At 45.8% G+C, this 22,101-nt stretch overlaps 1 protein-coding gene across 1 annotated transcript in view; it reads left to right on the top strand.

Annotated features, from left to right (window-relative positions):
- Nucleotides 1–3,481: 3,481 nt before the first annotated feature.
- Nucleotides 3,482–22,101, top strand: part of LOC114204193 (synaptosomal-associated protein 47-like) — a 31,505-nt gene continuing 12,885 nt past the window's right edge. The window contains exons 1-2 of the mRNA XM_088019891.1: nt 3,482–4,008; nt 20,650–21,136. Coding sequence (XP_087876017.1) covers nt 3,524–4,008; nt 20,650–21,136 — 972 coding nt within the window. The 5' untranslated portion in view covers nt 3,482–3,523. The remainder of the gene's footprint in view (nt 4,009–20,649; nt 21,137–22,101) is intronic.

Below are 22,101 nucleotides of genomic sequence, written 5' to 3'. Positions count from 1 at the left end.
CTTTGCTCCTGAGATTTACTTTTAAAGCTTACACGTATGCACATCCACTCATAGTTGTGTCTGAAACAAACAGGTTTTACTTCTTTTATTAGAACGTGTCGAAAAATAAATGCGCTCTTTGTATCTGGAACCAGAATTTGGGTTCGGATTTAAGAGGATTATACTGGTGTGGGTACTGTTTTATTTAATACTATAGATTGACCTTCCAAAACTTCCTGTTCTCAACTTTAAAAATGAAAGGATGTGAGGGGCGCCTGAGTGGCACAGTTGGTTAAGCTGCTGACTCTTGGTTTCCGCTCAGGTCCTGAGATAGAGCCCAGCCTCCCGCTCCATGCCCAGCTGGAGTCAGCTTAGGACTCTGTCTCCCTCTCCCTGTGCCCCTCCCCACCTTAAATAAATAAAATCAATCTTTATTTTTTTCTTTCTTAAAGACTTTACTTGAGAGAAAGAGAGAGAGAGGGCAGAAGTTGGGAGAGAGGGGAGAGGGAGAAGCAAGCTCCCCGCTGAGCAGAGAGCCTGATGCTTGTCCATTCCAGGACTCCAGGATCATGACCTGAGCTGAAGGCAGATGCTCAACTGACTGAACGACTCAGGTGACTCTTGATCTTTAAAAGAAATTTTAAAAACAAAAATTAAAATATGTGGAATCATGTAATAATGGTTTTTGTCTTTTCAAGCCACTTGATAAGGTCTTAACTGTAATTAGGGTTATGACAGGTATTATTCATATTTTTTGTTTTGTTTTTTAAAGTACTATTTGCAGTTCTTACCCCTGTGAAGTGCATTTTCTCAGTGACTGCTGAGAATATATCAAATCCTGGAATAAATCCCAAATTAAAAATACAGAATTTTAGTACAGACTTTTACTTTCTGTGCAGAAATTCCCAACTACATTTCACCTCATTTCCAGGTGTTTTCTCCTGCTAAACTTTGTCTCTCTCCCAAGACGGAGATGCCAGCAAGAAATGCTATTCAGCAACTGACCCATGGAATTACACCACGATCACCACTTCCCAGCACTGCCCCCACACACTTTTCTTTTCAGTAGGCAGCCCATTTCCTCCAGTGACACATTATTTCAGGAAATCTTTCAGCACACTATGTAACATAAGCTTTGAAATGTAGGTATATACAAGATCAGGTGTTGAACACCTTTTCACGTGCCATTTAAAGATCCTCTTGTGAAGTACCGTCATGTTTTTTTCTCATTAACAGGAATACGAGGTTATGCCTTTATAATCTTGCTAGAGTTATTTTAATGGAGTTTTGGGAGGGAACAGGGCTAACTGTATGTGAGTAACCTGCCACCTTTAAGTAGAATTGGGTAACTTTAAAGCTTCATCCAGATAATTTTTTCTCATTTCTGTCCTCTCCAATGATTCAACCTCATTTTTTTTTAAGATTTATTTATTTGAGAGAGAGTGTGGGCATGAGCAGGAGGGGCAGAGGGAGAGGAAGAGAGAATCCAAAGCAGACTCCTTGCTCAGCACAGAGCCTGACTCAGGGCTCAATCTCACGACCCTAAGATCAAGACCTGAGCTGAAATCAAGAGTCGGATGGTTAAGTGAGAGAGCCACCCAGGCACCCTTCAGTCCCAACTCGGGGCTCGATCCCAGGAACCCGGGACCATGACCTGAACCAAAGGCAGACGCTTAACGACCGAGCCAGCCAGGCGCCTCAGTGTCCTCCTCTCTTTGAATTGTAGCATATTTCAGAGCTGCTGTTGTCCTTCGGTCTTCAGTCATTTGAGTGGTGGGTAAACAGGCCCAGAGGGTGAAGGAACTTTCCATGGTTGTAAAGCACGTGGCAGAGCGGAGCTCCTCAGACCCTGCAGTGCCACACTCCATTGCTCTGGAGCATGTGTGTCTCATCTCGCTTGGAGCTTGGGAGTCCCCTGGGGCACAGGCTCTTGTTAGTAGGGACTCAGCCTCTAGCTGCAGCAAGCTCCCCAATGTTGGACAGTGATGAACAACACAGGCCCTGACTCTCTCTGCGGGTTGGACACAGTTGGTGGTGGTCGGGTGGCTGAATGGCTGGAGGGTCCCTTCCGCCGGAAGGACCAGGGTCAGGCCCGGTGGCACAATGGCCTGGCGGGTCTGTGCGGGGGACGTCACAGGTCTGTGCCAGTAGAGGTCCCAGGCCAGCAGGCCACAGTGGTCTGTTTGTTTCAGTGTTGGGTGGATATCCCTCTTCCTGGGGAGGGAAGTCTGAGCAGGACACGTTTGCTTTCTGGTTCCCTATCTCCAGTGAGAGACCTTGTCCCAGAGGAGAGGCCGCCGTGCTGCATCTGTGCCCCAGGTGGTCGTAGGACGTGTGTGAAAGCTCTCAAGGAGGTAACGCGGTGTTGTGTTCAGCAGATCTGAACTGTGGGTTGGCTGGCCCTTCAGAGAGCCCTCCTGAGGTCACACGGCGAGCCTGCTGTCTGCCGACTCTCCAGGCACTTGGATTCCGTGTAATTAGGATGCTCCATGCCATGCAAGCTCTTTTCTTGTCTTGCCCAGCCTTGGTTACTTCATGTGGCATCATGGAGAAGTCTGGGTCTTTTAAGTATAACTCAGTGAACAAATGCAGAGGGTTTCTGTGGACGCTGAGCTTCAGGAGCCAGGGACGATGTCAGTGTTGGCACCTCGGTGCCTGCCACCCCACATGGCCTGTAGGCCTCGAAGCCATGGCCAGGATTCAGAGACTCCCACATTTCTCAGTATTGTAAGAGATAATAGCAGTGATTTGTTCTCCCGTGTTTACAAACGAGGTTATGCCGTAACCGTGTGTGCGCATGGCGTGGCCCGGGGGGGGGGGGGGGGGCATTGTGGACAACAGGCCCCAGCTGGACCTCTGCACACATGGGAGGTGCACGAGGCATTCCCAAGTCTAATTGTAGCCAAGTCCTCGTCACATACCTGTGGTTTGACCTTGCACGAGGTTCTCCTCCTTTCCTGGCTTTGTGGGCTTATCTGGTCAGTGAGAAGGGCGCACGTGGTGTTCTGTCAGGATTGCCTCACATCCATCATGCCTGACTTCCCAAACGTTGTTAGCAAATGCAAAACCATAGATGTGAACAGTGTACCTTCACTACTTACAGCCGTGTGAAACCGTACGTACAGATACGTACGCGGAGCTAGATAATTACGTAGAATTTGATGAATTTGTGGGCCATGCAAGAAGGGAAAGGTCTGCCTGTAGGATTACTTCCTTTATGATGAAGATTTCGAGAGGAGAGTGTTAGTGTAGGAACATGAGAGGACTGTGTATTGGTGGGGCTGTCACAGCAGAAGTGGTGTTCTTGTGAAGGATCCTGGGGTGGCAGTCGCATCGAGCCGTGGACCCTGGTTCGGGTGGGGTGGGCCTCCATCCTGCCAGTCCTGGGTGGTGGGAGTCCCCGGTGTACTGAGCACCCCGAGCGGTCCTACTGTCTGTGGTCCAAGTGTGCTGACACGCGCTAGCCCCACCCATCCGCTAACCTGTCCCTCTCCTCCAGAGGCAGAGTGGCCGTGGCCGTGGGGCAGACCAGCCTGGGAGCCAGATGAGCAGAGAGATCTGTGTGCACTCCTGGCCTTGCTCCTACTACTTAGAACCGGAGAAACGATGGGTTCCTGGAAAGCTTTCGTTAACTTCTCACTCCCTGAGATCTGCAACTGATAAAACTGGGGAGGCCCTGGTCAGCCTGCCCCTGTCTAGTGTGATTGAGATCAAGAAGGAGGCTTCTCACTTTGTCTTCAGTTCTCTCACCGTCCTGGAGAAGGACCACCTCAAGCACTGGTTCAGCTCCTTGCAGCCCAGTCGGAATGCAGTCTTCAGCATCATCGAGCATTTCTGGAGAGAGCTGCTGCTGTCTCCATCGGAAGCACCGCTCCCTGTGACCAAGGGGAAGCAGCTGACTGGTCTGATGGCCTGTTCCCAGAAGCGCCTGGAAGAGCCAGCCCGAGTCCTCCACCATCAGGGCGAGCAGCTGGACAGCATCACCAAGGGCCTGGACAAGATGGAATCTGACCTGGACTTGGCAGACAGGTACAGGGGGCGTTTCGGACACAAGGGTCACTCCCCTGCCGTGCGCAGTGACGCCGGGTGGGCGTTGGTGAGGGACACATTCTGTGCCTGGTGCAGAGCTCCAGTCTTGTGTGAATAAGGAAGGCTACCTCGTGTCAGAGATGGCCAGGTCCTTCCACCTGCTTCTGCAGCCTGCCCCCCGCCCACCCCGGGTTATCCTGTGTCCCGGGGCCTCCGGGCGCTCCCCACACATGCAGGAGAGCGAGGGCAAAAAACCAAGTAGTGCCGTGGTGCTGTTGTGAAGAAACAGACCCCCCGGATGGTCCCAAAGGCCCCAGTTTGCCAAGCACTGCCCTGACTCTAAGCCGTGTGCAATGTGAAAGGGATTTTAGCGCTGGGAGGGCTGCCTCAGAGCTCATGACAAGGTGGTGGCCTCTCATGATGGGCCCTGAGTGTAGGCAACGCTATCTCACATCAGGGACACGTGCCCGCTGGTGCTGAGAACCCTTGGCCCCAAGTGACCCCAGTCTACAGTTACCACCTGTGGCTACCTTGGGATATTCTTTCCTAAGTGCCTGCATGGTGAAAGACCTAGTGCTGCAGGGAATGGCCCCAAATCTTACCCTTAAGAGGGGTGCCTGTGGTAACTGAGGTGGAAGGTGCTCAGACCTCTGTGAGTTTTGGTTCTGGGAACATAGCTGAGCAGTTTTTGCCCTCCGTGCTATCATGGGGTGGGGGAGGTCATGGGACTGAGTGGTGGTCAGGAGTGATGTAGGTCACTTCCAGGCCTGGTCTCTGAAAGCCTCCCATCCCACACCATCTGTGTGCTGTCTTCCCCTCACCTGCTGGTGGCATGCAGAGAATCCTCCCCAGGACTCAGATGTGAGCTGGAATTTGGGTCGCCACATGGCATCCCAGAGCAGGCCCGACCCCAGCCCTCCACTGGGGGGCTATGTCAACATTAAAATAATAAAAATCTAGGTTTCGATGATCAGGTTAATAAGAATTAAAAAAAAAAGAATTAAAGGAAGAATACACAGTACCAGCTGGAGGATAGTGAATAAGCGCTTTCACACACTGCTATTTGGGAATGTCTGTTGGTTAATCCTTTTGGAGAACAATCTGGCAATTTAGAAATGTTCTTTTAACAAAAGGCCAACTGATGGGGCCCCTGGGTGGCTCAGTCGTTGGGCATCTGCCTTTGGCTGGGGTCGTGATCCCAGGGTCCTGGGATCGAGTCCCACATCGGGCTCCCTGCTCAGCGAGAAGCCTGCTTCTTCTTCTCCCGCTCCCCCTGGTCGTGTTCCCTCTCTTGCTGTGTTTCTCTCTGTCAAATAAATAAAATCTAAAAAAAAAAAAAAAAACAAAAAAAAAACACAAAAGTGAGAAGATGAACCTGAGGCTAGAGAAGATGCTTGTAGCATCTACTTGTATTCTTACCCAGGGATTCATACCCAGCTAGGTAGAGAGCTCATATGCCAGAATGAGAAAAAGCAGTTCGGTAGAAAAATGGGCAGGACCGTTGACTGGAGTGTAGGGTCGGCTTCCGTCACGGAGATCCTCAGATCCTGTGGCTTACAGAGGCTGGGAGGCTATTTCCCCCACACAGAGGTGCAGGGGAAGGTCGGCGTCCCGGGCAGGTCGAAGGCTCTGCTCTGGGTCACGCCCTGGGGCCCCGTGTTGGCTCCGTGGCTGCGTCAGAAGCTGTTGGCAGCACTCTTCCCAGCCACTGGGAAGGGGGCACAGGGAGGCCAGGGCACACGGCCTTGTTTTTAAGCAGATGAGCCCGGCCCACGAACGGGAGGTACTGGCACCCCAGTAATTAGAGAAAGGTAAATTGAACCAACAAGTACAGATGTGGGACAACACCGACTGACGGTCAGGGTGTGGGTCGGGACGAGACGTCTTGTGTCGCTGTCACTGATGGGACCTGGCTCGGCCCCTGGCAAGACCTAGCTAAGCCAAAGGTGCACAGACCCCATGACGAAGCCCAGCGTGTGTGGATGGGCACATTCACTGAGGCAGCTGTAGTCAGTCGATCTTCAAGGGGATGCAGTAATTAGTCACTACTATGTAGTTTTGGGAAAGAGGTGAGCTCCAGAGCCGACGGCCAAGGAAGAATTCTTGAGATGTCTTCAGTGCAAAAGGGTGGTTTTATTAAAACGGGGACAGGACCCGTGGGCAGAAAGAGCTGCTGCTGGGGGGGTATGAGGAGCAAATGATGCTGTACTTTGGGGTGGGGTGGGGAGTAAAGGGAGGTTCCAAAAGGATCTTCATCTGCTAAGGACGACATTGGTTACCAGAGCCCTTGCTATTGTCAAACCAAGGTGGGTTTTCCTTGTAGCCAGGCATTAACAGTAATGCAGTATTAGTCGGTAGCCTGCAGGGTAGAAGGACAAAAAATTTTATCTACCTTTCCTTCTGCCTTTGTTTCCCACATCACTGCCAACTCAGATTCAAGGCACTGATTCCTGTTAGATCTGCACAGACTGACTTGGATCCACCTCAAAGCAATGTTAATAACACAAAACCAAGTTGAAAGTAGATGTGTACAAAAGCAACATTTATAAGAGTTTTTAAATGGGTAAAGTAGCAAAAATGCAGGGAGCACTGAACTGCAAAAGCCCAAGCTGGAGGGGCATGCACTGGGCCACACGTGCCGCAGTTCCACAGTGGGCTCCCACAGAGCCGCCAACGGGTGCTCCTCGTGGGGGTCTCCTGGCTCTTGGGGGTCGTTGGCACAGGTGTTCGGTGAGCATGTGATGCGGTTCTGCCTTTCAGTTTTAATGTGTGTTCCTTCTGGAACTCCCGTTGTCTGGTTATCGGCCGTCCTGGATTGATCTTCTGATAGCGTTCTCATTTTTCTCCTTTTCTTTTTGTTCTACTATTTCTTGTGTTTCATCTTCCTCCTACCCTTCCATTTTTGTGATATTTTTAATTTCTAAGATTTATTTTTTAATCTCCAAATGTTTCTTTTGAATAGCAGCCGCCTGTTGTTACTTTGTGGGTTACTGTCCTCTTATCTCTCAGGATTTTCTGGAAAGCCTCTTGCAGGAAGGGCCTGGGGTGTGCCTCCCGGCTTGGGGGAGGCCTCTGCTGCCATTTCCTGCTCGCAGCTCACCACGCCCCCTGCAGTGGTGACCAGATGGAGGTGGGGCCTAGCAGCACCAGGTGGGTTCTCCTTAAATGAACTTCCAGTCTGTTGGGGTTTGAGGCCCAACTTCACGCCTGTTTTCAGAGGTCCCTGGAATTCTGTGTTTTTCCACACAGAGGGTTCTGAGGCAGGGATAACTAGATTCTGGGGTGGCTGGGGCCAGGCAGTGGCCCTTGGCCACTGAAGACAAGTGGGGATGGTCACCATAATGGACAGCAGAGCCAAAGCCGTGATCAGAATAGTCTGACTCCGAGAGACCTGTGCTCCTGGAGGAGAAGTAGATGGGCAGTTGACCCAGTTCTTTTTTTTTTAAAGATTTTATTTATTTACTTGACAGAGAAAGACATAGCAAGAGAGGGAACACGAGCAAGGAGAGGGACAGGGAGCCCGATGTGGGGCTCAATCCCAGGACCCCAGGATCACCCGGGTGCCCCAGTTGACCCAGTTCATACTTTGGCCGGGTCAAGTGAGCAAGCCTCTAACTTGAATTAAAAAGCAGTCATGGCCCCTGAATCAGCTCCCAGACTTGAAGACCGAGTTTGCAGGTTCGAAACCCCTTGAATGATGGGGAAGCTGGAAGGACCCCAGTTTGCTCCTAAAAGTTTACACTTTGGGAGCCCCTGGGTGGCTCAGTTGGCTAAGCATCTGCCTTTGGCTTCGGTCATGATCCCAGGGTCCTGCGATCAAGCCCCACATCAGGCTCCTTGCTCTGTGGGGAGCCCGCTTCTCCCTCTCCTCCCCACTTGTACTCTCTCACGGTCTCTCCTTCTCACTCTCTCAAATAAATAAATAAAAGCTTTATTAATTAATTAATTAAAGTTTACACCTTGTTCTTTCTCCCAGCCTTCCCCCACGGGACTTGTGGCATTTAACCAGGGTGGCCGTGCACTGGGGAGCCAGAAGCCACCAGACTTTTTGGGACCCCTGGATGCTGGAACTGACCCGATGGCAGCAGACCAGTCAGAGTAGGGCTTCTGGGGGTCAAGGGATCAGTGGAGTTCTAACTGAGGTCTGCCTCGTAGTGTCACAGTGGGCCCAGTAGGCCCCGAACCCATCCCAGTCCTGGAGCACATCATCCAGCAGCAGGCAGAATCGCACACTGGTTCCCTGACCTGTGTAGTGAGGGCTGTTCTGGTGGCCAAGCCAAGTGGCAGCCTCTGGACTGCCTAGAATAGTAACCTCTTCTTGGAGGGATTTCTGAGATCAGTGCCCCCATCAAGGACTGGAAGGGTGCATGGATAGTGAGCCTGCATCATCTGCACTCAGCTCACTCACTCGACGGTGCAGAACAAAGATGGAGTGTCTTAAACTTACCAGGTGGTACTCTTAATTGCAGTTGCTGTTCCCGATGCTTGAGCAAATGAACACATCCTCTGGAACGTGCTCTGCAGTGGTCTGTCTGGCAAATGCTCTTAGGAAGGACCACCAGATCAGCTTGCTTTCAGCCACCAGCAGTGCATTGTATCGTCCCACCTCAGGGGTATACCAGCTCTCCAGCCCTGTGTCATGCTTTATGTCACAGGGCCCTTGACTGTCTCTCCCTTCACAGGATAGCATGCTGGCCCATTACATGGGGGATACCGTGCGGACTGGCTCAAGTAAGAAGTAGCAGCTACTCTAGATGCACTGGAAAGATGTTTGCTTGTCAGAGGTGGGAAAGAAATCTGACAAATTAGATACTTTCATCCTCATTGAAATTTCTAGGGATCCAGTGGAGTGGGGCTTGCTGAAGTATCTTCTTTATGGTGAAGGATAGATTTTGCATCTGGCTCTTCCTACAACCAAAAGGAAGACACACTTGGGGTGTCTGGGTGGCTCAGTCGGTTAAGCGTCCAACTCTTGGTTTCAGCTCAGGTCATGATCTCAGGGTCATGAGATTGAGCCCCACATCATGCTCTATACCCAGTTGGAAGTCTCCTTGAGATTCTTTCCCTCTCCCTCCCCCACTCCTCTTCCCCCCACTCACACACATGCTTGTGCACGCTCTCTCTCTCTGTCTCAAATAAATAAAATTTACAAAAGAAAAAACAAAACTAAAAGGAGACATGGCGCCTAGTGAGCCCCTTAGCATTTTGGAAGCGACATACTCTTCATTTGGGTGTGCTACTCTGGCCAGTTACCAAGTGACTTGAAAAGTTGCTAGTTTTGAGTGGGGTCCGGAATAAGAAGGCTCTGTAGCAGGTCCAGGTGCCACCTGGGCCACATGATCCAGCAGATCCAGTGGCGCTCCAAGTATCTGCGGTAGACAAAGGTGTTCTTTGGAGCCTTTGCAGACCTTTATAGGGAGTCACAGTGTAGGATTTCAGAACAGAGCCCTGCTACAGGAGATCAGGCTCTAGCAGGCCCTGAAAGCATAGGCTAGGTTACATGGCCCCCACTCTTGCCATACCACCTTTTCTCTCCCAGCCTGCACCGAGGGCACATTCCCTACCTGGGGAACACCCTACAGTCAGTTGACTGAGGAGGAAAATTGTGGAGCCTGGTTTACAGATGGTTTTGTGCAGTATGCAGGCATGACTCAGAAATCCCCCCAGTGGGCTGAACTTCAAGCCATGCACCTGAAAATTCGTTGTGTTGGAAAGGCAGTCTTGTGCATAAAGTCTTTTGACACACTCTCAGCCTCATAAGAATGGGTTTTAGGCCTGGAACACATAGCCTGTGCCAGACTTATCCCCTAGTAGGGAAATGGCTTTCCCTGTTACAAGCTCAACCAGTGCTCTTTTGTTCTACAGAAGCATGCATGCGAGTGGCTCTCAGGCACACCCCCAGTCTTCTGTATTTCAGACTCCATAGTTGGGGGGTGGGGGGTTGGTCCTTGAGCTGAAGCGTTAGAGGGATATACATAAGCCGTTTGTCCTGCATCGGCTGCCAGGGGCACCTGATGTCTCTGAGGTACCAGTGCCTACATTGGACCTGATTTTGTTCCGTCTCTTCTCCATGTGAGTAAAGCTGGATAAGGCATTGCTCCATCCAGTGCTTGACCATGTTGTGTTCTGTGGTAACTCCAAGATGGCTATGGGCAGACGTGTTTGGAGGCCCCTGAGATTGGTGACCGTTGTGTGGTACTCTGCTCAACAGTTTCCTTGGAAGGAGGAACGGCTAGAGGCTCAACTGCGTACTGATTGGCTGTGGCCGGTGGTTTGGCCGGATGTTTGGGGAATGGAAGAAACATGATTGGAAACTTCATGACAGGGAGGTCTGGGGTAGAAGTATATGGATAGACTTCTCTGAGTGGGACAAAAGGCAAAGATGTATCCCATGTGAACGCTCACCAGAGTCTCTTCAGCAGAGGAGGATTGTGATAATCAAGTGGCTAGGATGACCTTTTCTCTGGATCCCAGCCAGCCTGTTTCCCCAGCATCTCCTGCAGTTGCCCAGTAGGCCCATGAGCAAAGTGACCACGGTGACAGAGATGGAAGTCATGATGGGTCTCAGCAACATGGACTTCAACTCACCAAGGCCAGCCTGGCCACGGCCGCTGCTGCACACCCAAACTGGAGACCAACACTGAGTCTCCAGTATGGCTGTGTTGTCTAGGCTCCTCAGCCAGCTACTTGGTGGTTGGTGATTGATTACATTGGACTGCTTCTTACTGTGAATCTCTTGAATGTGGCAGGTCGCTTGTCTCTTCTTGCTTTCAAAACTCTGTTTTTGTCTTTGGGTTTCAACACTTTAACTATGATGTATCTCCGTGTGGATCTTTATAAGTTTATCCTTCTGGGGGAGTTGTTGAGCTTTGAGTCTTTTCCAAACTATTTTTGTGAACCATGTCTTTCTTGTTGTGTGTGTTCATTGAAATTTCTCTTCCCTTGTGTCTCCATTCTTAGATATCTGGCTCCCATGAAGGGAAAAGGAAATAGGGCTTGTCTCTTTGAATTCTCTAGCTGGAAAGCTGCTTCAGTTCATGGTGGTTGAAACCCCTATGCTAGCCTCTCTGCGATCGAAAGCAGCAAAAGGGCCCCATAGAACTCGAAGAAAACAAATGTGTGTGTGTGTGTGTGTGTGTGTGTGTATACTAAAAATCTGGATTATACGCTTCCTACTTCCTGGAATTCCGTATCTCTCTTTAAATGAAATGAAGACAAATTGGCAACCTGGTTTTGATATCAGGAGTTTGCTGGAATCTAGTTGTAAGTAGTTTGGTTGTATTTCCATTGGCATCTGTGAGTAAATAGTGTGGCCTTGGTGTTCACGTGTTGGAAAAAGGCACTCTTGAATGACAGTTTGGCTCTTCACAGTTGAGCCCTATGTAGCTCAGGACTTTGAGGATGTTTTCCATTGTCTTCCTAGTGTATGTTATTGCTAAATTGTGTAGGATTGTGGCTACTGTTTTCCCCCTATCCTAGATATTCTGATGTTTTATTCTGAGGTGCCTTTGTAGATTTTTTTAAAACAGTCTTCTCATTTACATACCATAAAATTTACTCATTGTATGTGAACAATTCAATGATTTTTGGTAGATTTACAGAGTTGTGCAGACATCACTATAGTCCAATTTTAGGACAGTTCCGTCACTCCCAGAAGTTGCCTCAAGCCCTTTGGCAGTCACTCTGTTCTTGCCCTGCCCAGGTCACCACTGATCTACTCTTTCTGTGTAGATTTGTCTCTTCTAGAGAGGTCACATATGCATCATGTTTTTGAGGTTCATCCTGGTTGTAGGATAGATCACTACTTTGTTACTACTTATTTGTTCTTTTTTTTTTTTTTTTTTTAAGTAGGCTCCATGCCCAACATGGGGCTTGAACTCACAACCCTCAGAGCAAGAGTCCCATGCTCTACTGACTGAGCCAGCCAGGCGCCCTATTGCTTTATATTTCTGGCTAATATTGTGTTGTATGATCTATCACATTTTGTTTATCCCTCGACCAGTTTTGACGGGCATTTTCTTGTTTCTGCTTTGTTGCTATTATGAATAGTGCTGCTTTGGATGTTTGTTTTCCTTTCCCTTGGAAGGGAAGTTGCTGGGTCTCTTTAACATTTTGAGAAACTGACCAATTGTTTTCCAAAGTGGCTGCACCATTTTACATCCCCACCAGTAATGTATGAGGGGCTCCAGTTTCTCTACAACCTCACAACACTTGTTATCTATCTTTTTCATTATAACTCTCCTAGTGGGTGTGAGATGGTGTCTCACTGAGTGGTTGACTTTCATTTTCCTAGTGATAATGAGCATCTTTTCATATGCTTTTTTTTTCCATATGTGTATTTTGTTTTCAGATTCTTTGAGCATTTTTTATGTGGCTGTGTTTTTATTATGGAGTTTATAAGAGTTCTGTATAGAAGTTGATAAGAGTTCTTACAGAGTTCTGGATAGAAATCCCTTTATCAGATACATGATTTGAAAATATTTGCTCCCTTTCTGTGGATTGTCCTTTTCTTTTTTTTTTAAGATTTATTTGTTTATTTTAGATATGGAGTGGGGAGGGAGAGAGAGAATCTCAAGGAAACTCCCCACTGAGCACGGGGCTCAGTCCCACAATCCTGAGATCATGAACAAGAGCCAAAATCAAGAATTAGACGCTTAATCAACTGTGCCACCCAGGTGCCCCCATTTTACTTTCTTGAAGATATTTTTTGAAGCAGAGAATTTTTTTTTCTGCAAGGAACCAAACACAATTTATTTTCGACCTAAATAAGACAGATTGAGGGGCGCCTGGGTGGCTCAGTTGGTTAAGCACTTGCCTTCGGCTCAGGTCATGGTCCCAGGGTCCTGGGATTGAACCCTGCATTGGGCTCCCTGCTTGGCGGGAAGCCTGCTTCTCCCTCTCCCACTCCCCCTTCTTGTGTTCCTGCTCTCGCTGTGTCTCTCTCTGTCAAATAAATAAATAAAATATTAAAAAAAAGATTGAGTAAAAGAAAGTTTTACCTCAACTTTCCCAATAGACATTTTCTCCTCAGACTGCATGTTATCAATTTTAAGTCCCATCAGTGGCCTTCATAATATCCACAAAGGATGTGCAAATTGTGTCATTTGGTTGAAGAGTCAAGTTTGAAAATAACAATCTTTCCACTTTTTGTGCTTTAGATTTTTTTTTACACTAATCTCTGTGCCAAATGTAGGACTTGAACTCATGACCCCAGGAATCAGGAGCCACATGCTCTATGGACTGAACCATCCAGGTGCCCCACTTTTGTACTTTAGAACAATTCTCAAAACACATTATGATGCTCCCAACTCATAACTGTTCAGTTAATTTTTTCTTCTCAAAATAACTTAGAGGAAGAGATTCATTTACTTATGTAATATGTGTATATATATATATATATATGTATATATATATTCAGAAACAGAGCTCATCCAGTTTCTCCCATGTTCATGGTGGGAAAAACTCGTCCAACCCAACAGATGTAGCAAAACATCTGTGTCCTGTTTTGGCTTCTCTGTTTTAAGGGACCAGAGAAAATCCTTTGTTATTTTCATTGTGGTTTCAACATAACAGTACCAAATGTCCTTTTCTTCCTCCCGATCTTGATCCAGCATCCAACATTGATCTTTTATATTCAAAAAATGAGCTTTCCAGAGCTTTGCAGTTTCCCTTCTTCAGACACTGCCAAGCAGATTTCCCTCCCTGGAGCATGTGGTCTGACCGTGGGAGAGGACTATGGCACATGTGCACCCGGGCCCTCTTCGTGGCCACACCCTCGACTCCTCCTCCAGATACCAGCATCCCAGGGCCTGACTGCATCTCTCGTGCCTGTGGCCCAGACCTGGCTGGATGCAGGCCTAAAAGATTTAAAGTGTATCTGTTTTTCTTTCATCATTTGCCTTTGGTGTCATATCTGAGTCATTGCCAAATCCAAGGTCACAGAGGTTAACTCTTTTTTAGCCTCTCTCTTTAGGTCTGTGATCCACTTGCAGTTCATGGTATGAGAAATGGGCCCAACTTCTTTTCTTTTTATGTGGATATCCAGTGGTCTCAGCAATATTTCAATTCATTGTTTCCCCGTTGAATTGTCTTGTTGTCCTTGTTGGAGACCAGCTGACCCTACATGTAAAGGCTTGTTTCTAGACTGAGTACTGAGTTCTATCATTGATCCACGTGTGGACCCTATGGCAGTACCACACCATCTTCATTTCCATAGCTTTGTAGTAAGCTTTGCACTCAGGTAGTGGGAGTCAACCAACTTTATTCTTCTTTTTCAAGATCGTTGGCTATTCTGGGTCCCTTGCATTTCTATATGAATTTCAGGATTAACTGGCCGGTTTCTGCACAAGAGCCAGCTGGGATTTTGATAGAAATTGGACTGAACCTGGAGCAGTTTTGCCATCCTAGCAATGTAATTATTAGTGTGGTGTAAAAACACTTAAATCTGCTGTTTTAATTTTTGTGTTACTTGTTACCTCTGTTGCTCATTTCTTTTTTCCCCCCTGCCTCCTGTAGGGTTACCTGAATATTACTTCATAATTCCATTGTGACTTACCTACACTGTTGTGAATGTAAGTCCTTACATACATTCTTCATCGGACACTCTAGGTATTACGTTGTATATGCATAATTGGTCACAGTGTGCTGGTGTTGACATTTTTTTTAAGATTTTATTTATTTATTTGACAGACACAGCGAGAGAGGGAACACAAGCAGGGGAGTGGGGGAGGGAAAAGCAGGCTTCCCACAGAGCAGGGAGCCCGATACGGGGCTTGATCCCAGGACCCTGGGATCATGACCTGAGCCAAAGGCAGCCGCTTAATGACTGAGCCACCCAGGCACCCCTGGTGTTGACATTTTACCCAGTTGAGCGGTGTGTAGAAACCTAACCACTGTCTTTATGTCTGTTTACCCTACCAGATTCATATAATCCTCTGTAAGTTAATTATCTTAACTTCATTTACCTATTTGAGAACCACATCAATTTTGTAATTTTTACTTCAAGTGCCATACATATTTTAGCCAGCTCAAAAGAAAAAAGCAAGTGCATTTTATTTCCCTATATTTGTACTCTTTCTGTTTCTCTACCCTCCTTCCTCATGTTCTAGGATTCCTGCCCTTATCAGTTCCTTTCTGATCCATCGACTTCTTCAAGACATTCTTTTAGGGCAGCAATTTCTTTGTGGGTTTACTTCCTTCGAGAATAACTCAATTTCTTCTTTATTCCTGAAGAAAAGTTTCACTCATTGTGGAATTTTGAACTGACAGTTCTTTTCTTTGAGCACTGAAAACCATTGTGCCACTTCTTTCTGGCTCCATGGTTTCTGACGAGAAGTGCGCTGCCATTCAAATTGGTTTTCTCCTGTAGGTGAGGTCTCTCATGCCACTGTCAAGATCTTTTCTTTGTTTAACATAACTTCACGGTAATTTCTTTGGTTTTATGCTGTGGGGGTCTGATTAGGTTTTTTTTTTTTTAACTCTATGGGCTTATTTATGTCTTTTTGCCTAAATTGGGAAATGTTCGGCCATTATTTGTTTGAGTCCTTTTCCAGCCCCACGCTCTTTCTCTTCTCCTGCTGGAGTGGTGGTGATGAGTGTTCAGTCTTTTGTTTTGGACCCTTGGGATTGTTGTCATTGTTGTTTTTAGTATTTTCTCTCTGTTGTTCAGATTGGGTAATTTCTGTTCTTTGATCGTTAATTTCACAGATTCTTTTATCTGTCATCTCAGGCTGAAGTCTACGTCTACCCATTTTTTTATCGGTTATTGTATTTCTAAGTTCAAAAATTTCCGGATACTTTACTGTGTCTTCTGTTTCTCTGCTAAGACTTTCTGGTTTTTAATTTATTTCCAGCATGTCCATAATTGCTTGTGGAAATACTTATATGATGGTGCTTTAGAATTCTTGTCCAGTAATTCCATCAGTTTCATCCTGGTTTTGGCATTTGCTTCTATTTTTTATTTAAGAAGAGATTTTCCTGCTTCTTGGCATGGCGATTCTTCATTGTATCCTGGACATTTTGGGTATTAAGATTCTGAATCTTGTTTTTCTGTTTTAGCAGAGCTTTCCCCGACATGGTGCTCCAGGAGTAAGAAACTATTTCCTCTTGGGGCGCCTGGGTGGCTCAGTGGGTTAACCATCTCTTAATTCGGCGCAGGCCGTGATCTCAGGGTGGTGCGATGAAGCCCCACGTTGGGCTCCATGCTGGGCGATGAGACTGCTTGAGATTCTCTCTCTCCCTCCCCCACTCTCTCTCTTTCTCTCTTAAAGGAAAGAGGGAAAGAAGGGAAGGAGAAGGGAAGCTGATTCCTCTTACTGCTGTGTGAGGATGAGAGCCCCAATTCCCCACGTGGCCCTTGTTTGTGCCTTGGGATAGGAACAGACACCTGTTGCTGCCGGCTGGGGGTGGGATTTCAAGCTTCCTCATAACTGTGCCCTAGCTGGGAGAATTGGGGGGGTCTTGTTACCGTCCCCCTCCACTGAGCCAGTAAGGTTTCCCTTGTTACTGATGGCTCTTCATGTGGCCTTCCCTACCACCATCCCACTTAGGGGAAGCAGTCCTACTGCAGCCAGGTAAGGGTGGATGTCGAGGCTCCTCACGTACTTTTTCTGACACTGCTCCAGTTGGGGAAAGCACACCACAGTATAGCCAACTGAGGGTGGACATCCATGCCACCCTTTTTTTAGTTGAAGTATAGTTGATACACAATGCTCTGTTAATTTCAGATGTACAACATAGTGATTTGACAAATTAATGTTATACTCACCACAAGTGTAGCTTCCATCTGTGTTGGTATTACAATACCATTGACCATATTCCCTATGCTGTACCCTTTCTCTCCATGATTTATTTGTTCCATACTGGAAGCCTGTATCACCCACTCCCCTTCATCCATTTTGCCCCTCCCCCAACCCTCTCCCCTCTGGCAGCCATCAGTTCTCTGTATTTATGGGTCTGTTTCTGCTTTTTGTTTGTTCGTTTGTTTAGTTTTTTAGGTTCTACGTATAAGTAAAGTCATGTAGTGTTTGTCTTTCTCTGTCTTATTTCACTTAGCATTAATACCCTCTAGCTCCATCCACATGCTTGCAAAAGGCAAGACTTCATTCTTTTTTTGTGGCTGAGTAATATTCCACTGTGTGTGTGTGTGTGTGTGTGTGTGTGTGTGTGTGTGTGTATGTGTGTGTGTGTGTCACATCTTCATTATCCATCTAGGGAGACCCTTGGGTTACCTCCGTATTTTGGATATTGTAAATAATGCTGCAGTAGAGATAGGGGTGTAGATATCTTTATCACTAGTGTTTTTATTTTCTTTGGGTAAATACCCAGTAGTGGAATTACTGGATCATATGGTAATTCTGTTTTTAATTTTTGAGGAACCTCCTTACTGTTTTCCAGAGTGGCTGTACCAGTTTGCATTCCCATCAACAGTGCAAGAGGGTTCACCTTTCTCTGCATCCTCACCAACACCTGTTGTCTCCTGTGTTGTTAATTTTAGCCATTCAGACCGGTGTGAGGTGATATCTCAATGTGGTTTTCATTTGTATTTCCCTGATGATGAGTGATGTTGAGATCTTTTCATGTGTCTTTTGGCCACATGGATGTGTTCTTTGGGAAAAGGCCTATTCAGATCCTCTGCCCATTTTTTAATTGGATTGTTCATTTGTTTTGGTGATGAATTGTATAAGTTCTTTATATATTTTGGATATTAACCTCTTATCACATGTATCATTTGCCAATAACTTTTCCCATTCAGTAGATTGCCTTTTTGTTTTGTCAGTGATTTCCTTTGCTGTGCAGAAGCTTTTTATTTTGATGTAGTCCCAACAGTTTGTTTTCACTTTTCTTTCCATTGCCTAAAGAGACATATCCATAAATATGTTACCAAGGTGGATGTCAAGGCGATTTTACTGTATATGTTTTCTTTTAGGAGTTTTATGGATTCAAGTCTCACATTTAATCCATTAATCCATTTTGAGCTAATTTTTGTGTATGGTGTAAGAAAGAGTCCTATTTCATTCTTTTGCATGTGGCTGTCTAGTTTTCACACCACCATTTGTTAAAGAGACTGTCCTTTCCCTGTTGTATATTCTTGCCTCCTTCGTCATATATTAATTGACAGTGTAAGTGTGGGTGTATTTCTGGACTCTCTCTTGTATTCCTTTGATCGGTGTGTCTGCTTTTGTGTCAGTACTGTGTACTGTTATGATTACTACAATTTGGTAGTATATCCTGAAATCTGTGATTCTGATACCTCTACCTCCAGCTTTGTTCTTCTTTCTCAAGATCACCTTGGCTAGTTGAGGTCTTTTGTGGTTCCATACAAATTTTAGTATTTTTCTAGTTCTGTGGAAAATGCTCTTGGTATTTTGATAGGGATTGCGTTAAATCGGTTGATTGCTTTGGGAATTATAGACATTTTCACAGTATTAATTATTCCAGTCCGTGAGCATAGTACGTATTTCCATTTGCTTGTGTCATCTTTAGTTTGTTTGTTTGTTTGTTTTTAATCAAGGTCTGATAGTTTTCAGAGTACAAGTCTTTCATTTCCTTGGTTAAATTTATCCCTAAGGTATTTTATTATTTTTGGTACATTCGTAAATGTGATTTTTTTTCTAAATTTCTCTTGCTGCCACTTTGTTATGGGTGTTCATATTCTTAAACTACTTCTTGCTTCAGTTTTGGAAGGTTGGGTGTTTTGAGTATTTTGTCTATTTCATATAAGTTGTCCCATTTATTGGTGTAAAGTTGGGTATGATATCCCCTAGAAGGCTTTCCAGGGCTAAAAGGATCTATGGTGATGCCTCCCTTTTTATTCCTGATATTGGTAATGTGCATTTTCTTTGCTTTATTCTTTTTTTTTTTTTTTTTTAGATTTTATTTATTTATTTGACAGAGAGCGAGAGGGCACAAGCAGGGGGAGCAGGAGAGGGAGAAGGAGAAGCAGCCTCCCCACAGAGCAGGGAGCATGATGTGGGGGATCCCAGGACCGTGGGATCATGACCTGAGCCAAAGGCAGACGCTTAACCGACTGAACCACCCAGGCACCCCTCTTTGTTTTATTCTTGTTCATGTCTTGTAAGGTTTTTAAAAATTACTTCAAAGAACCAACTTTTGGGTTTAATTTTTAAAAATTACTTCAAAGAACCAACTTTTGGCTTTGTTAATATTTTCTTTTTTCTGTTTTCAGTTTCATTGATTTCTGCTTTTCCGTTCTTCTACTCTGGGTTTAATTTATAACTTTTCGCAACAGAAGCTTAAATCACTGATTATAAACCTTTCTGAGAAGTTTTCAAATACATGCATTGAGAAGTATAAATTTTCCTCGTGACTGCTCTATTTGCCTCCTGCCATTTACTGCATATTGTTTTGTTTCATTCACTTCAGATATTGTCCAATTTCCTTTATTTAGAATTGTGCTTAATCTCCAAATATTTGAGGACTTTCTATTAGTCTTTTGTCATTAATTTCAGATTTCATTTCTTTGGGGACAGATGGTATACTTGAAATTTATTGAAACGTGTTATACTCTTTTCTTAAAGTTTTGAATATACTTTAAAAGGGTATGTATTCAGCGGTTGGATGATGTTTCCATAAATACCAGTCAGCCTGAGTGGATTAAATAGTGTTTATATTCTTACTCATCATTTTTGTCTTCTTGCTGTGTTAATTATGGAGAGAAATTTGTTGAAATCTACAACCGTGATTGTCTATTACTCCTTTTAGTTTTGTTAATTTTTGCTTAATGAATTTTGAAATTGTGTTAGATATACATGTTTAGTATTAAGTCTTTTTGTCAAATTGACTCTCTTATTATTATTTATTGTCTGTCTTTACCCCTGGTAACACTCCCTGTCTTAGAGTTTATTTTCGGCACAATATGTCTTTTTTCCAGTCCCTTTGCTTTTGATGTTTCTGTGTCCTTATATTTCAGTGTCTCTTATAAATAAGACATAGCTGTGTCTTGGTGGTTTTTTCTTTAATCCAGACTGAGAGTCTGCCTTTAAATTAGAGGATTTAGTCTATTTACATTTAGTATAATTACTAATATGGTTGAGTCTATCCACCATCTTGATATTTATTTTCTGTCGATACCATTTGATCTTTGTTCCTTTGCTTTTCTTTTCCTGCTTCCTTTTTTTTTTTTTTTTTTTTTTTGCTACAAGGTAGATCTCTTTGTATTCATGGGTACGTTACAATGGTGCCATCCACTGTGGTAGCCACTAGCCACCTGTACTTAATTTGAAAATTCAGTCCCTCGTTATATCAGCCACACTCTGGATGCCCAGTAGCCACACATGCTTGTTACCACATTGGAAAGGAGAGATTACTGCAGAACGTTCCAGATTGAGGTCAGGATTTGTTTTGAGTCAGAATTACCCAGGGTCCAATGTGAAAAGGGCATCGTTCTAGTCAGAAGACGTGTGTTCATGTTTTGTGTTTACTACTGATGGGCTTTGTGTCCGTAGGCCTACGAGATCCTGCTCTTAGCCTGTTTTCTTTTCTAAAACACACGGATAGTAATTCCTGCTCTTCCGCTTCACGGAGTGCTTGTGGAAAAGAACACTACAAAATGGTTAACAGTCTTCAGGAAAACATTAAAACTCAGTTGACTGTGTTTCTGTGTTTTGTTTGGTCTTTTAGGTTGCTGATGGAGCTGGAGTCCCCTTCTTGGTGGCCCTTTAGCTCCAAGCTTTGGAAGATGCCAGCAGAAACAAAGTCCAAGGGGGGCACCTCAACGGCTAGTCCCAAGGCTCTTGGAAAAGAAGGGGTAGTGGTCCAAATTCCTGCTGTTATCTCCCAGGGAACAGCATGTCATGTTAAAGCAGGAAGTCTTACCATCCTTGTGTCCGGGTTGGAAATCCATGACTCGAGTTCTTTGCTCATGCACAGATTTGAAAGAGAAGATATAGACGACATTAAGGTTCACACACCTTTTGAAATTAGCATCCTCCAACGGTTCATTGGGAAGCCAGACATAGCTTATCACCTGATATCCGCCAAGATGCCCGAGGCTGTCCCCATTTTGGAGGTGCAGTTCAGCAAGAAGATGGAGTTGTTAGAAGGCGGCTTGACACCCGGAAGTGCCAGCACGTCTTCCCCAGCAGAGAAGGGCTGCTATGTCTGGAAGGTGGGTGAGTGCGCGTAGGTCTCCAGGGGCGCGGACTGTGGTACACCGTTAACGTGCTGTGTCGCTGATAGCATCTGCTGGTTCTGTGCACCAGTGGAGACTGTCCATTTGTTTGTAAATGAGAACACTTCAGACCGTTTTCCTCAATACCTGCAACCTCAGACTGTGTGAGTCCCGGAGCACGGGTGTATCACACACTGGAGGGCTGTGTGGGTTTCCCCTGAGCTTAGCAAGGCTCGGTGGCACTTTCAGAACAGAGGAAGGCTCCACGGTAGGCGATTCCCCCTTTCCTCTGTGTGACTCAGGGCACCTAGCTGCCCACCCTGGTGGGTGTCCAGACCCTCCACCCCTGACCTTGGCATCAGTCTGGGTCATCCCAGCCCGCCTTCCAGGGACATGTTTAGGAATCAGAATCTCTGAAAACTGCAGCATCTTTTTGTGGGTTTGCAGGCCTCCGCTGTTGGTGAGGCGTGCTGTCCTCTGAGTGTCTCTGGGGAGCACGGAGCTGGGCATGGCCAGGGGTCACAAGGGTCCCAGGTCGCAGGCCCAGCCCCAGCCTCGCCCACGGCAGCCTGGGGTCATCTGACTTCTCAGATTTGCCGTCCTGATGGTATCCGGTGGCATCTTGCTGGTGTCTTTATTTTCATGTCTGATTGATTGTGACGTGGAGCATCTGACCCTCCTTATTTGCTTTTGGGCTTCACATGTTTCTCTGTGGATTGCCTATTCTGTGGTTTTTGTTTTTTTATTCTGCTGTGCTGTTTGTTTAGTCCATGTTGTAGGTATGCATCCCTGTTGGCTTTAGAAGCTACCACCTCTGCCAGACTGTCACTCTCCGTTACAGAAATCCTTAATTGGGTAAATTCCCCTTAAGTTTGTTTCTGCACCCATCTTAAGAATCCCAAAGTCATAAAATACCTTATTTTCCCATAGGTGATCTTATGTCTGTGTTATTGTGATTTTTC

The sequence above is a fragment of the Eumetopias jubatus genome, unplaced genomic scaffold (genome assembly GCF_037043125.1).
Source record: "Eumetopias jubatus isolate StellerSeaLion01/CBP00866 unplaced genomic scaffold, mEumJub1_p1.0 scaffold_17, whole genome shotgun sequence".
NCBI lineage: Eukaryota > Metazoa > Chordata > Mammalia > Carnivora > Otariidae > Eumetopias > Eumetopias jubatus.
The sequence above is the reverse complement of the archived record's forward strand: the minus strand, read 5'-3'. Positions and strand labels throughout refer to the sequence as shown.